Consider the following 14,835-nt stretch of genomic DNA (forward strand, 5'->3'; position numbering starts at 1 on the left):
CTTACCAACAATTAGGAAGTGGGGAAAGGAAGAGAAGTCAGTGAAAGAAAAAAGAAGGAAGAGTATAAAAAGAGAAAGAATTTGGTCTCAAACTCATCAGCTCAGGTGATTCACCCGCCTCAGCCTCCCTGAGTGCTAGGATTACAGGCATGAGCCACCATGCCCTGCCCAAAGAGACATAAAAAGTGAAAGAATTTGGAAAGAAAATATGGTATTTTTACAGCTCAGGAACAAGAGGGTTTTAAGGAAAAAGGTCGACAGAAGCTAACGATACAGAGTTCAGAATACAGAGTTCAGGTAAGATGCTGATGGGAAAGAAGGGCACCAGATTGTTTTTTTGTTTGTTTGTTTGTTTGTTTTGTCAGATCTGAAAATGTCTTTATTTTTTTTAGAAAATGGATTCCAGGAAGGTTAAAAAGCAATACCAGAGAGTATCGATGCAGAATTGGATGTAGTCATTCAAAGCATTCAAGTAAGAATATGGCAATATAAACATCCAAAAAGCATCCCTTAGATGTTCAAAACAAAATGTTTAAGTCATTCCTAACTAATTTAAGCTTTATAGCATTTCCTAGACAGGAGAAACTAAAACAGTTAACATTTGAAAAGTCCTGAAAGCTTTTTCCTTGGTTAATTAGACCGTTTGCCTTTGATCAAATTCCTTCTTTTTTAACATGAATAAAATGTATTACAAAGGTCCACGGTTAAAACAGACAACATGTTGCAAATTAATTCTAGTATAATGTATTCCAACAAAGCTTAGAAAATAAAGATGTTGAGGTGGCTTTGGACTAAGTTTAATAGTCATCTCCTCTGCTGACAACTTCTTTGCATGTTGGACGCAACGGTATGGTATGTTCAAACTGTGCTGTACATGATCCTTTAATGTCACATAATGGTGGATATGGATCTACAATGCCCGAGTCACACAGATTCTTCAGAGCCATTAAATATTTACTTTCTCCTAAGCGATCAAGCCATCTGCGGCAGAAGGCAAGGGTGCCGAAGCCTTATCGGCACATGTCCAACATCAAAATTTTTCACGTAATGTGAACATTCCATGTCATCATGAACAACACCTTTTCCTGTACTACCAAAGGGTTCATATTGCATACACTTTTCCTTCTTCCATTCTTGTTGCCTCTCCTTTCACCATGGGCACTGTTTTCCCAGCATGTATTCTATACTGCCCAATTGAATGTCCATTCAGATTACGGATTGGTTTCACTTGTTATGTCTTCCCATCTATTTCAACTTCATAGGATTCCATAACTTCTTAGATGGCCTCCCCAACGTCTATGATGTTCACATAGACGAACATCAATTCCAGCACACTTTATTGCAGTATTACTAGCATCCTTTACAGTTTTTAATAATGTATCATATTTGGGATTAAAAGTGACAGTAAAAGCACAGTCAATAATCCTACCACTTATGCATGTTCCAAAATCTATCTTACAGATGTCATTATACTGTAATACTGTTGTGTCACCAGCATTGGGAGTATAATGGGCAGCACAATTATTGAGAGAACACCCAGTAGGAAATGCCAGGCCTGCATTTAATCCATTCTCTTTTATCAATTTGCGTAAACAGTCTTCTAACTTTTCACAGATTTCTATCATTGTCATCCCAGGCTGGATCCAACTCATAACATATTTTCTAACTTGTCGATGTGCTTCTGCAGCTTCTCGAAAATCATTCCAAATCTCTTCACTGGCCTGATCTAAGGCTTTCTTTTCTTCACTTGTAGTTCTCCAAGCAGCTGTTTGCCCATCTTGTGTGGGTGGATATTCTCACTCTTGTCCTTTGGGAAATACACCATTGGGATACAGGTCACATATTGGAACTGAGGGTCTGTTTGAACTTTTGATCTCTCCTTCCTTCCTTCCTTCCTTCCTTCCTTCCTTCCTTCCTTCCTTCCTTCCTTCCTTCCTTCCTTCCTTCCTTCCTTCCTTTCTTTTCTTTTCTTCTTCTTCTTCTTCTTCTTCTTCTTCTTCTTCTTCTTCTTCTTCTTCTTCTTCTTCTTCTTCTTCTTCTTCTTCTTCTTCTTCCTCCTCCTCCTCCTCCTCCTCCTTCTTCTTCTTCTTTCTTCTTCTTTCCAGTTGCTCCATCCCCATCACCATCGCCATCTTCATCATCATCATCTCTTTCTTTTTTTCTTCCAATGCTTGTTTTTCCAATTTCTTGCTACCTCATCCACTGAGGCTCCTGATTCTTTATCAGGTTCTTGTTGCCCTACTGCAGCAGCCCCTTTACTCTTCTTCTTCTTCCATCTTTTTTTCTTGGCTGCTTCTTCAGCCATAGAGGCAGCTTCCTCCTCCCTGTCATCTGCATCCAAGTCACCATTCAGGTGGCTCCCGAGGCCGCTGCCTCCTCCACACCCGCCATGTTGCCTGAGAGAGTGTGAGGGAATGAGAGCGGCACCAGATTGTGTTGATCTGAATGGTCAAGAGCTTTTAGAAAAGTCAGATGTCAGTGGTTAGGAGAGAATGGAACATGATCAGACAGAATGTGAATGCAAAACAAGGAAGAATCTGGCAATAATGAAAGGGAAATAGGTAAGACCAAGAAAAAGTCAGGTTGTGGAGCTGATGCTTGCTTTTCCTTTTTTTTTTTTTTTTTGGTACAAAGAATTGAATTGAGCATAGTTACAAGCTAAATGATATAATCCATTTGAGAGTAGGAGAAAGGGACAGCTCAGAAAATAAGACACAAGATTGGATAAAATTAGGAACTAGAGAGGTATAAGCTTTGAGCTCCCTTTGGGGCAAGACAGGGCATGCCTTGTGGGTCATTTATGGACCATGTGGCACTGATGGGCCAGGTAATGTTGATACTGGTAGCAGCAACTTGTCATATCCAGGCAAGCAAGTTCATTAGGTAAGAGTCACAGATCCAGGCCTGGAATTTGGAAGCCAGAGGGAAAGTGAGAAATGTTGACACTTATAGAGAAAAAGTAAAATATGTGAATACTTGTTCTTGGACCTAAAAAAGGCATTGATTTTTAGGTAAATAAACTAGTAGGAGGAAGATAGAGGTATGGTGGGGAGGCCATGTATTCTGTTGTGATCAAGGACTTGGAACTTGGAGTCAGATAAAAGTGAGTTCATATCTCAGGTGGGGCACATCCTGAGTGTGTGATCTTACATAAGGCACCTGGTCACTACCTGTTTGAGATTGTTCATGTGTAAGTTGAAGGCAATAGTAATATTTTTATCAGATTGTTTTAAGGGATAAATGAGATATCAATATAAAGTGTTCATAGAGCAAGATAGGAAGCTGTCATTAAAGTTTATATATTTTTTTATTTTAATTATACAAACTAAATATGAAAAGTGTGAAAATTTGCGAAGTTTCCAGCACAAAAACTCCATGATGCCTGTGAAGTAGGAGTAAATCACTGGATGGGGCAGACTAATGAGGCCCAAAGCTTTGGAAAAGAGGTGTCATGAGGAAGAAGAGAAAGGGACCAGAAACACATCAAAAGTTTACCCAGCAAAGTCGAAGACCCAGCCGAAGGAGGTCTTGTTAGTCCAGTATTCGGTGGTATGAGAAAGATCACAGAGGGACAAGCAAATGAGAAGGGTATCAGTGGAGGGAGTTGCTGACTGTTGAATCAGGGACCACTGCTGGTCACAAAAGAAGTGAACTCAAGAGGGGCTTGAGAGGCTGGGAGACTGCACAAAAGTGGACGATTTCAATAACTTCAGAATCACACATGACAACAGAGTGGCAGTGAGGAAAGCTCTGGAAGTGGGATTTTGGAGTGAGAAGCAGCACAAAGACTTCTGAAGTGGAGAGGAAGTGAAGGGATGAGATCAGGAGGAATGGAAGAGACAGGGCGATGTGGAGAAAGTGCTCAGGTGGATGATGCCATGAGATTATTGAGAGAGTTCCGAGGGCAAGAAACCTGAGCCAGCTGCCATGTGATTTAGTCCATGATGCTGACAAGAACATTTTCGAGATTGACATCACTAGAGTATGATAAGACTGTGGAAAGCTTAGAATGCTTTTTACCCACAGGTTTCCTCTGTATCCTATGGAGTCTATAGGTAATATTACAGATACTGAGGCTAATATGGGATCCATAAAGAAGAGCCAATATTTTCCTTTAACCTGGAGGCCCAGTGCCCAGCAAAGTGACTCCCACATTGATACACAGCAGGTGTACAATAATTGCTCAGTGAATGATCCGTGACATCCCACATTCTATCTAAATATGAGTCCATTAAACCGTTTGTCACTTCTAAATCACAAACCAAAGACTTCATACCCATTGGGAAAAAAATACAAATCTTAATTTTTGTAAAATTGGAATTTTAAGATACCCAAGTCTCCCTTCCAAATCACAAATGATAGTTGCATTTTGGTATTTTTCCTTCATTCATTAATTCAGCAAATACTCATTGAACAACAACTATGGGCCAGGCAATCTTCCACACATTGGGAAAAACAGTGGAGGGAAAGGCAAACAAGGCCCAAGCTCAGGGAGCTTAATTCAAATGGAGGGGGGGTAGGACACAGACGGTCAGCATATAAAAATATATATGTTAATTTCTGTCGGGAGGAGGGCTGCAGCGAAATTAAAATAAGTAGTGAGCCAGAGAGTAACCAGGAGCACTGAAGCACAACTCTTTTATACAAGACAATCAGAAAACACCTCTAACAAGGTGACATTTAACTGGGACCTAATGGATAAGAGGGAACTGGCCATGTGAAGATCAGGAAATATTCTAGGCAAAAAGGTAGGGCAAAGGACCTACTGCGAGATCAAGTTTAACAGAAAAGGACAAAAGCAAGATCACTATGCCTGTCCTAGAGTCTAGTGTGCAAGCCATAACTTTCCCCAAATTCATACATGTTTAAGCATGAGTCTGAGCACAGCGTATAGGCAAATTTCAAGCCCTGCGTAGTGGTGAAGAATAGGCTCTGAGCGACACTGCCGGCATCTAAATCCTGGCCCCTCAATTTCTAGCTCTGTTATCTTGAGGAAATTTAACGAATCATTTGACACACTTTCTTACCTGAAATATGGTAATAATAAGAATACCTACTTCATAAAGCTGCTGTAAGATTTAAATGAATTATTAATAATAGTTGTAAAGAACTTAAGGAAGGGTTTGACACATAAAAAGTGCTTGTTATATAAAATATATTATATATATAATACTACATATAAGACTGTATTATATAGAAAAGATAATCCCTTTGTTATTATTAGTGATTATTTTTGTTGGTTCTGAGTATCACCTAATTTAATTAACTCTATAGGAAGGATGTCGTTTTTAATTTTCCTGCATCACAAATCACCTAACAATGAACACCATAATCATACTTTGAGATTTTCCACAATAGTAATCGCCTGGCTGGCAAAGTGTGGGTAAATCATTAAACACTTTCATGGATCAAAATATGAGGTATTTAAAGGTGATGGCAAATCTTGAGGAATTTCTTATGAAGTCACTATTAAATAAAAAAGGGAAAGGCAGGTATATTATAACTTTTATCCTGTCAACTGAATTTATCCTGCAGGAAACTTATGCTTGGCTTGTACAATGTTTTGAACAAAAATTATACAGTTGTCCCCCCCCAAAAGCCCTCACAACTTATTTTTTAAAATTCCAGAGATGTGGCTTCAGACAAATAGTATTTCTATTAAGCTCATAGAATTAGACAAAATAGTTATGAGGCAACATATGTGACAGATAATATCTTTCAATATTTTTACCATTATATTATTATTTTATGTATTATGCTCACGTTCATGTTGAAAACATTGCCCAAAAAACTATTATAGGCTATGTATATTAAAACTGATAAAGTAATGGTTTTTCTTTAATAAATTTTAGTTACTAAAAATGTTTAATAATTGGAGTTATGAAAATTTAAAATTATATGTGTGACTCACTTGTATCAAATGAAAATAAGAAGCAGCAAATATAAATGATATTCCTATAAATTTATTATTATGAATTATCAAAATAAAAACAAATTTTAACTAACATCTACACTGTAATTGGGTAATGATAAAGAAACTATACATTATAATCTATTTAGTATGTATTACATTTATTAAATAAAATTATACATATACTTACATGTATAATCTTAATATCTAAATTGTGAATTTCCAGAAGGCATAGTTGGTACAATAAATACAGTATTTACTGAGTTTGTTAATATAGGAAACACAAACCTAAAAGGAGTCTTTGAGATTAATTAATCTGCCTGCTCACTTCTCAGATGATGTATGTAACAAGGCTCTAAATAACGTTTCTAAAGTCACAAAACTAAAAATTAACAATTTTTCGCATTATAGTATGATTTATTAATTTTTATTTTCCTTTAAAGTGTAATAATTTGTGACTTACAATGGTTTTATGTTATCAATTGAATAGCAATATTCCACATTATTGAGTAGCAGATTTTAAACTTTTTTTAATAATTACTAAAAACACTATTTCAAAATGTCAACATTTTAAATATTATTTTTTTATATTATCTATAATGAGTGATATAATTTAAAAAATAGACTTCTAATTTTATATGGTAAAAATTATAAAGTCTCAGGCAGCGCCTGTGGCTCAAAGGAGTAGGGCGCCGGCCCCATATACCAGAGGTGGTGGGTTCAAACCCAGCCCTGGCCACAAAAACGGCAAAAAAAAAAAAAAAAAAAAAAAAATTATAAAGTCTCAAATGAAAAATTCCTTCAAATTAGGTTTCCAGGAGATTGGAGCAAGGCTTTATATTATAACTATGTATAGCTACTAACTCAATAAAACCTATTTTCTTTGAAATGTATCTACAATGTTATATGCTTTTTAATCTTATTTCATTTTGGTTTACAGAAAACTGGGCACAAAGCAGAAAGTGTGGATTTGTATGGGGCACATATAGAATGGGCCAAGGAAAAATCAAGCAGAAAGAATGTCTTTCAGGTAAGAATGCTACATATATTCAGTTTATTCCTATTTCCTCTAAATCAGAGCTTTCTTGAGTAATCAAAGTAAGATTACCTTCTTGTGATGTGTTCATGTGCAAGAACTAGTTTTCTGAAGGTTATTACGAAAAATTGACTTGTTGAATCTTGTGTTTGGTTTGTTGTTTTCCCCTGATGATTAGTTGCTATCTGAACACAAAATATCTGTCGTGCATGAATTAGTTTTACACACAGATCATTGAATTTTGTGCTATCTTTTATGGTTTGGGGTTTAATTGTGTTGGAGTTTGAAATTGAGAAGTAGTATTTGAGTCTTTTGTACAGGCCAAGTGGCTAATCTGAATATTAAGACTAATAGTCATAGCAGGCATTATAAAATGGTTAAGAAGACATATTTGGTAGAAATGAAGGGGTGTCTATGACTATGGCAGGTGTTGGGGAGATGTAGTTTTTGAGTATATTTATTAGGTGTGTCTGGTGAGTGTTGTACGTTTTTGTATATGGTTTATGAAAGGTGCAAGATGTGTAATAGTGTAGGGACCTCAAGTGTTAAATAAAATTTGATATATTTATTATTAGGTGAATTAAATAACTTTATACATTTTTATCTTGATGGAAGGGTAGAATGTCTATCTTTTGAGTCATTGTTACAGTCTCAGTTAATTAAGAAGATAGAGGGATGTATTGTTCTAACTGGAGTTTGCTGTCCTTTTCTCTCTGTTGTGGTCCACGAATCCCAGTCATTGACTGTCTTAAACATTTCTTGATGAAAAGGGGGCAGTGTGAATAGTGGGCTCTGGAATCAGTTCTGTGAGGGCAGAAGTGGATATTTGTTTAGAGCAGTGTTTTTCAACCTTCTTTATCTCGTGGTGCACATGAATCTATATTTAAACTTTTGTGGCACACGTAAATTATGTTGATCAAAAAAAGAGTAAAAAAAAATTGTGCTTTGAACTTCTTTTGAAAATAATGAAATTTAAAAACTATCATGGCACACCTAAGATCCAGATCCTCTCACGGCACACCTGTGTGCCATGGTCAACAGGTTGACAATCACTGGTCTAGTGGTTGTTTTTATATAGGCATGTGTTTTGTTTTTGTAAATGCAGATATCTTGTGGTGACTAGTATTTGTAAGTGGATAGTCTCTAAAGTGTAGATTGTGGTTGAAAGGGACAGTGAACTGGTCCCCTCTTTAAAAAGTTTGACGATCCCTGAAACAGAAATCATTTTACCACAAAGATATTTGCACCAGAATGTTTATTCCAGCCCAATTCTTAATTGCCAAGTGATGAAAGCAACCCAAATGCTCATCAACCCACATGTGGATGAACAAATTGTGGTATATTTATACTATGGAATACTATTCATCCATAAAAAGATGGAGAGTTTACATTTTTTGTTTACCTGGATGGAAGTGTAACACATTCGTCTTAGTAAAGTATCTCCAGAATGGAAAAAAATGTGTCCAGTGTACTCAGTACTATTATGAAACCAATGTATAAACACTTACAGACTCATATGTGTGATAAAAGACAAATATAGTCTAGTGAAGGGGAGGAGAGAGGAGGGATAAGGGAGGGGAAGGAGGGAGGGCAATTGGCCAGAGGAGGGAGGGCATTTGGTGGGATCTCACCTAATGTGCACAATGCAAGGGTATATTTCAAATTAACTAAGAGTATTTTAAATGTCTTAACTCCCCCCCAACAAATAAATAAACAAACAAACAAAAAAACAAGTAAATGAGGTAATGGTGATCTTAATCAGTTTAATTTAAGCATTCCACATTGTATATCAAATCATGACATAAATGTATAGTTATGATTTTAATTAAAATTAATAAAAAGAGGGTGGTGCCTGTACCTCAAAGGGGTAGGGCACCGGCCCCATATGCCCAAGGTGGTGGGTTCAAACCCAGCCCCGGCCAAAAACTGCAAAAAAAAAAAAAATTTATTCAATGAACTGTGAATGAACACAAGTTAACCATACATAGATCAATATTCTCTCTACGTCCCACTATTTCATTTGGATGCTTGAAATGCAATTCTGATGTCTTTGGACATGACTTACTTGCAAACTGCCTAAATGAAGCAGAAATCATTGGTTTTGTTTTTGTCTCAGTGTGTCTATTTATTGTTTGTAAAAATTACGTTAAATTTTTCACTTTTTGCAAGTGTTAATAAGTAATATCTTATCAGTGTCCAGGTCTTACACAACTTTTTTCAAACTTCATCCTACGTATTTAGTATTTTTGATGGTATTGTACATGGAATTACAGTATTAACAGACTTTTCCTTTTAGAACAGTTTGATATTTACAGAGCAGTTCAGCAGATAATGTAGAGTTTTCAAATACCCCCTGCACAGATGTCATGTAATCCTTACATTAACAACTTTTATGGTACATTTGTTTTAATTAACAAACCAATATTGATAACATCATTAAGTATCCATTTGTGGGAGGAAGATCACAGATAGAAAGTGCCACTTTCATCACATTGTATCAGGATACATACTGTCAACATGATCTATGACTCTTGACATGGACCTTGCTCATCTGGCTGCCATAGTGTTTGTGTGATTTCTCCAATGTCAAGCTATTCTTTGTTCCCTCTTCCATCATGTGCTCATTGGAAGGAAGTCAGTATGTCAAGCCCACACTTATGAAATGGGGCGTTGTGGTCCCGAGTATTAGGGTACAATATCTACACCATTTATTGAAAATGAAAGATTTCTCTCTTCTCCCCCACTTATTAATTTATCTATGTAGTAAATATCTATGGACTCAAAGATTTTTAGCTTATGTTATGAGTTATAATTCTATACTCCATTTTTGTTGCTTAAGTCGTTAAAGCTTTTGCCCTTGAGAGCTTCTTCTACTGGTTTTGTTTGTACTGTCGTGTTGAAATACGATACTGATGGATGGTGTTGTGGTTTGGGGTTTTGCTTTGTTTTGTTTTTAAGCACTTTTGAGTAATGTTAATCAAGGCTGAATAAAATAGTTTGCGATTTAGAACTTTTTCATTTTTTATTTATTTGCATTCTTCAAGTTTAGAACAGCAGAAACCCATTTGGAATAAGTAAAACAAAGTACTTCAGTGGCTCAGGGGAAACAAAGTCCACCGGTCAATCAGGCATAGCTAGATCAAGGTAAACCATGTAAGAACCCAATCTCTATTCTCTCCTCCACCCCAATCTCTTTGATTTATGTTCTGTTGTATTGACTTCTCTTTGGCCAGTTTCCCTCCAGGGATGGCTCCACTGCATATTTAAAGCCTTACAGTTGTAATGTCATCAAGTAATGGAAGGATTTTACTTTCAACATGTGCATAGAAGTCTCCAAATTGAAACTTTGCCCTGTCTTGGGCACATGTACGCTCTTGAACCAGATGCTGTTGTGGAGGGATTGAATTCTCAGATCAGCCAGGTCCAGTCACCAGCCCAGATGAATCTAATTGAGGTCAGCCCCTGTGAAGCGTTGGGACTGAGCATAGTGGACGTTCCCTGATGAAATAAGGCTTCCAATACCAGCTGATAGGAGTAGATGCTGGGCAGGTTACAAACAGAAGCCCTCACAGGTGATGATCAGCATGCACATGTTTTGGTTTGCCTCTTCTGCACTGCAGTAGAATTCTTCGTCCTTATTTCTCCTCCTTCAGGCTGGAAGTCATACCAAATTCATTTGTGGATACCTTCTTTCTCTTCTTTCCAGATTCATCTTCAGTGTTTGGAAAGTGACCAATCCTGGAACGATGAATCCTTGTTCTGATGAATGAATTTTTTACATGCATGACGTATCGATTGGTGTGTGTAAATAATGAAAATACAATAAATCCATAAACACAAGATAATCTGAGAAACGAATATTATATAATCTGATGAATGTGATCCTCTTCTTGTTTCTGAAAGACTAATTATTTTACATATCTGCTGATAATCATGTCTGAGTCTTATACAGCACATCTTAGTTGCCAGCATTTTCTATCTGGTCATTTAATCTTTATAACAATCCACTGAAGTATAGATGCCTTTACAGTGCCATGTTTCAGTAAGATGAATGCCTCAGTAAGAGTGAGAGCTGGGCCTATGAAGGTGGGGAGTCTGGATGGAGTCCACATTCTTTTTTTTTTTGCAGTTTGTGGCCGGGGCTGTGTTTAAACCCACCACATCTGGTATACGGGACCGGTGCCCTACTCCTTTGAGCCACAGGTGCTGCTGGATTCCACAGTCTTTACCACTATGCATTCCTGTCAGGCACTGAGCTGAAGCCTGCCATGTGAGTAGGACAGAGTCTCCCATTTTAAAGACTTGTGCAAGCAGGAGGCAGACATCGTGTGCATACACATGAAAAGTGCTTGTAGTCAGAACAGCCCTGAAGGGGAGCTGTGTCTTGGTCCATATCACTAAAAGATATTGCATGAGGGCCTGCTCACGTACTGAGGCTGTAGTGGGGCAAGGTGATGTACTTAGAACCTCCCAATGTCATATTGTGTGGTGAATGCTTTACTATGTTTATGCTAAGTTTGGATTAATGTTGACATAGCACTGACTAGTCTTATGATTAGATTACATATCAGAAATGGTTCTTATGAGCATGTAATTGTTGATATATTGATTTCTTATGACCTTAATAACTGGCACACTAGGATGCAATGTATGGTGTACATTGGATATTTATTTTTCCATTCTTGCAACACTTTACTAAGAAGAATGTATTTCAACTTCATCCAGGTAAATGTAAATGATGTAGAGTTTAATAAAAGACTAATATAGTCCAGTTCAGAAGTAGAGGGAAGCAAGGTGTGGGCATTTGGCAGAAGGAGGGAGAGCGTGAGGCAGGATCTCACTTAATGTTCACATTGTCGTGGTGTATAACACACCCTTTGAGGGGCTCTTCAACAAAGTTCTTCAGGAAATTTACCCTGAAATGGGAACAATGTAACCTCATATTGTAACCTCATAGTATTTAAAAAAAATATAAAAAACATACTAAAAATAAAAGAACTGAGGAAGATAATTTGCTACTTACTGGTTGTTTCCTAAGGATCAAATACAAAATTGAAAGATAAAGGCGTTGCATCTGAATGTGAACATTTTAATTATTTGTATTATCAATTGTGAGTCTAGGCTTTGGGAGATAATAAGGCAAATTCCATGTCAGAGGAACAGTGATTCCGTTCATTTGCACCTCATGTCAATATGACACCAATGGGACAATATTTCTGACCCCTCTGCCTTTTACAGAGAAACAAACTGGATCATACTTTGATAAAACCCAAACTGATGGGAGCATATTCACAGATACACTTCGATGACTGCTGATCTGTGGTTCAGAAGAACATGTGTGGGTTAAGGGGAAGAGGGCTTAGGTATACGATGTTGAAAATAATTTTCTCTTGTTTTAGTGTACTTAGTGGCAAAGGTCATCATCAGCTGGGGATGGTTGTTAATCCAGAGCGTTCTGATTTCTTTCCTCATATACTAACAAAGGGAACTTGGCATTCATCTGTTCCTGATGGAATTCTGCACTCAGGTGGTGGCTTTCAGCAGCAGGTTCTGTTAGAAAAAAAAAGGAAAGAAAAGATTATATTACAGAAATGAGCTCAAAGCTAAGCTAACTCCTCACTTCTCTAAGGATGGTATGTGGACCAGCAGCTTCCACATCACCTCAGAACTTTATAGAAATGCAGAATTTCAGCCCCACCTCAGAGCTACTGAACCAGAATGTACCTTTTATGAGATTCCTAGGAGATGTCTGAACACAGTAAAATTGGAGCTAAAGTAAAAATAGAAAGTCAGCAGTTGGATTTGTCAGTATCATCTGATGAATCCTGATTGTCCTTAGCGGCTGAAGCAGTTTATCTTTACCTGGCAGCCTGGACATTCAGATTCCGTTCAGCCTGAGATCCTGGCACATGATTAGAAAAGGCTAGCCTGACCACCAAAGAAGGGCAGAGATTCCTTGCAACACAGGCCCACGCAATCTGGGGCTCCTGGCTACCCTAATGTGGTCAGGGTTGAGAGGTGGAAACAGCAGAAGCCCCTCAGGCAGCAGAAAAAAAACCGCTTGGGTCCAGGCACTGGAGTAAGCAGTGAGCTCTCCAGGAGCTTGGTGAGCAAGCCACCCCTGGAATGGGAGGAGAATAGTACCCTCTGCTGACAGTGCTGGACATCCCTGCTTCTGGCAAAGGAAAACTGTTTCATAGGTCCAGGTCCATTGTCATAGAGCAGGCAATGAAGCATGAATTTGGAGCTGACAGGCAATACCTTAATAACAGCACAATAGGATGCATTTAACCAGTTTCCCATTAGCGGACGTGTTGGTGTTTCCCGTTTTTCACCATTCTCAACAATGTTGCTATGAGTGACCATAGGCATACAGATTCTCACACTTGAATGATTATTTCATGAGAATTTGAAATTGCAGAGAGGGACATGAGGGGTTTTACATCCCATTCTAGTGTTAATCAAGTAAGTCCTGGGCTGAAGTTTGCTGGTGAAAACATAGAAATCAGCAGCTGCCCAGATTACTTAGGGATGTTCAAAGGCCTTAGTGGGAGTTAGGCAATGTTGCTTTTTTTTTTTTAAGATTCACTGTAGATAAAAGAAGAAGAGTTATTTACTAAATCCTCAAAGGCCCCAGGTTTCCTCTTTCATCTCTGAATGATCTTAGCCATTGGGGGCTCTCCCAGGATAACACACCCCTAGCCTGCCACACCAGAGGACCATCATAGCTCCTTCAATTCCTTCTTTGTTTGGTACCTGAAGAGCCTATTTTTCACCCTTGGGAATATTTCTATATTTGTCTTGTGCTATTTGAAACATGTACAGGTGTTTGTACAGAGAACCAGGAGGTCCAAAAGGCCCTGTTTCCTGCATGGAAGGCATGTCCATCCTTCCTTTCTTTGCCCCCCTTTATCCTCAACACATCCTCACCCAGAAATCCCTTCAGTTCAGCCTATGGGTGGTCACTGCTTGAAGACATACTTTAATCCATTCATCAGCTAAGCACCCTCATTATGCCAGGCAATCCGTACACGGATCCTGAAGGACAGATGCTGTTGCCTCCATTTTGTACACATGGAAACTATGGGTAAAAAGCCTAAACGACATCTGAGGTGCAGTGTTTGACTGTGACACCAGATTCCCCAGTGGAAGCCCAACGCATGGCCACGTTTTAGAAAATATTGCAATTACTGGAAGGGGGAAAGGGCCAGTGGGCTTCTGTCCTGACTCAAAAGGCCTCACTGTGCCGTGCCTATGGTCTCTGGTGGCTTCTAAGGAAGTCCTTCCCTGTTAGTTCTGGCCCAGGTGGGGGCTTCCTCCAGTGACCCTTCCCATGGTCGCCCGAACACCTGTTCACACATACAGAGGGTCTTTCCTAAGACTTTGTTTCTCAGAGGCACCGTTGTGTTTGGAGTTCTTGATCCAGCCAGGTGTTACCAGTCAAGGTGCGGTGCTTCCTTCCAAGAGTCAGGCCCTTCTGGCATGGTTCACCTCTTAGAGATGTTACCGGGCAGAGATTAACAACAAGCAGTGAAGGTTTCACCAACCTTTCCTGAGCATCAGGCGGAAGTACAGGATGGGGACCACCCACCTATGTCTTTGATTATTGCTTCCCAGAAGAGCCAGTCATCCGTTACTTTTGTTAACTTACATATTTTTCCCAATTTCAGATTCACACAGAACACACACAAAAATACATCCACAAAGACCCCGAAACATCATCGCAATATGTAACCAAGACGATCTTCAAACTATTCTTCTCTCCTTACAATTATTAGTAACTGTTTGGTATGTTACTAATAACATACTAATTACATTTTAATGGACTATTTCCTGGGCAAAGTCAGGTGCTCAGCAAAATTGAACAGGGAGTTCCATATGGCGCCTG

The 14,835-nt window shown here is 38.4% G+C and overlaps 1 protein-coding gene and 1 pseudogene across 5 annotated transcripts in view; one reads left to right on the top strand and one right to left on the bottom strand.

The window, feature by feature from the left end:
* Positions 1-14,835, top strand: part of LOC128570679 (rho GTPase-activating protein 15-like) — a 333,490-nt gene that overhangs the window by 42,829 nt on the left and 275,826 nt on the right. For all 5 annotated transcript variants that reach the window (XM_053570057.1, XM_053570058.1, XM_053570059.1 and 2 more), the window contains one exon: positions 6,852-6,941. In XM_053570057.1, the coding sequence (XP_053426032.1) occupies positions 6,852-6,941 (90 nt within the window). The remainder of the gene's footprint in view (positions 1-6,851; positions 6,942-14,835) is intronic.
* Positions 734-2,391, bottom strand: LOC128570677 (methionine aminopeptidase 2-like; annotated as a pseudogene).

Source organism: Nycticebus coucang, chromosome 18 (genome assembly GCF_027406575.1).
Source record: "Nycticebus coucang isolate mNycCou1 chromosome 18, mNycCou1.pri, whole genome shotgun sequence".
Taxonomy (NCBI): domain Eukaryota; kingdom Metazoa; phylum Chordata; class Mammalia; order Primates; family Lorisidae; genus Nycticebus; species Nycticebus coucang.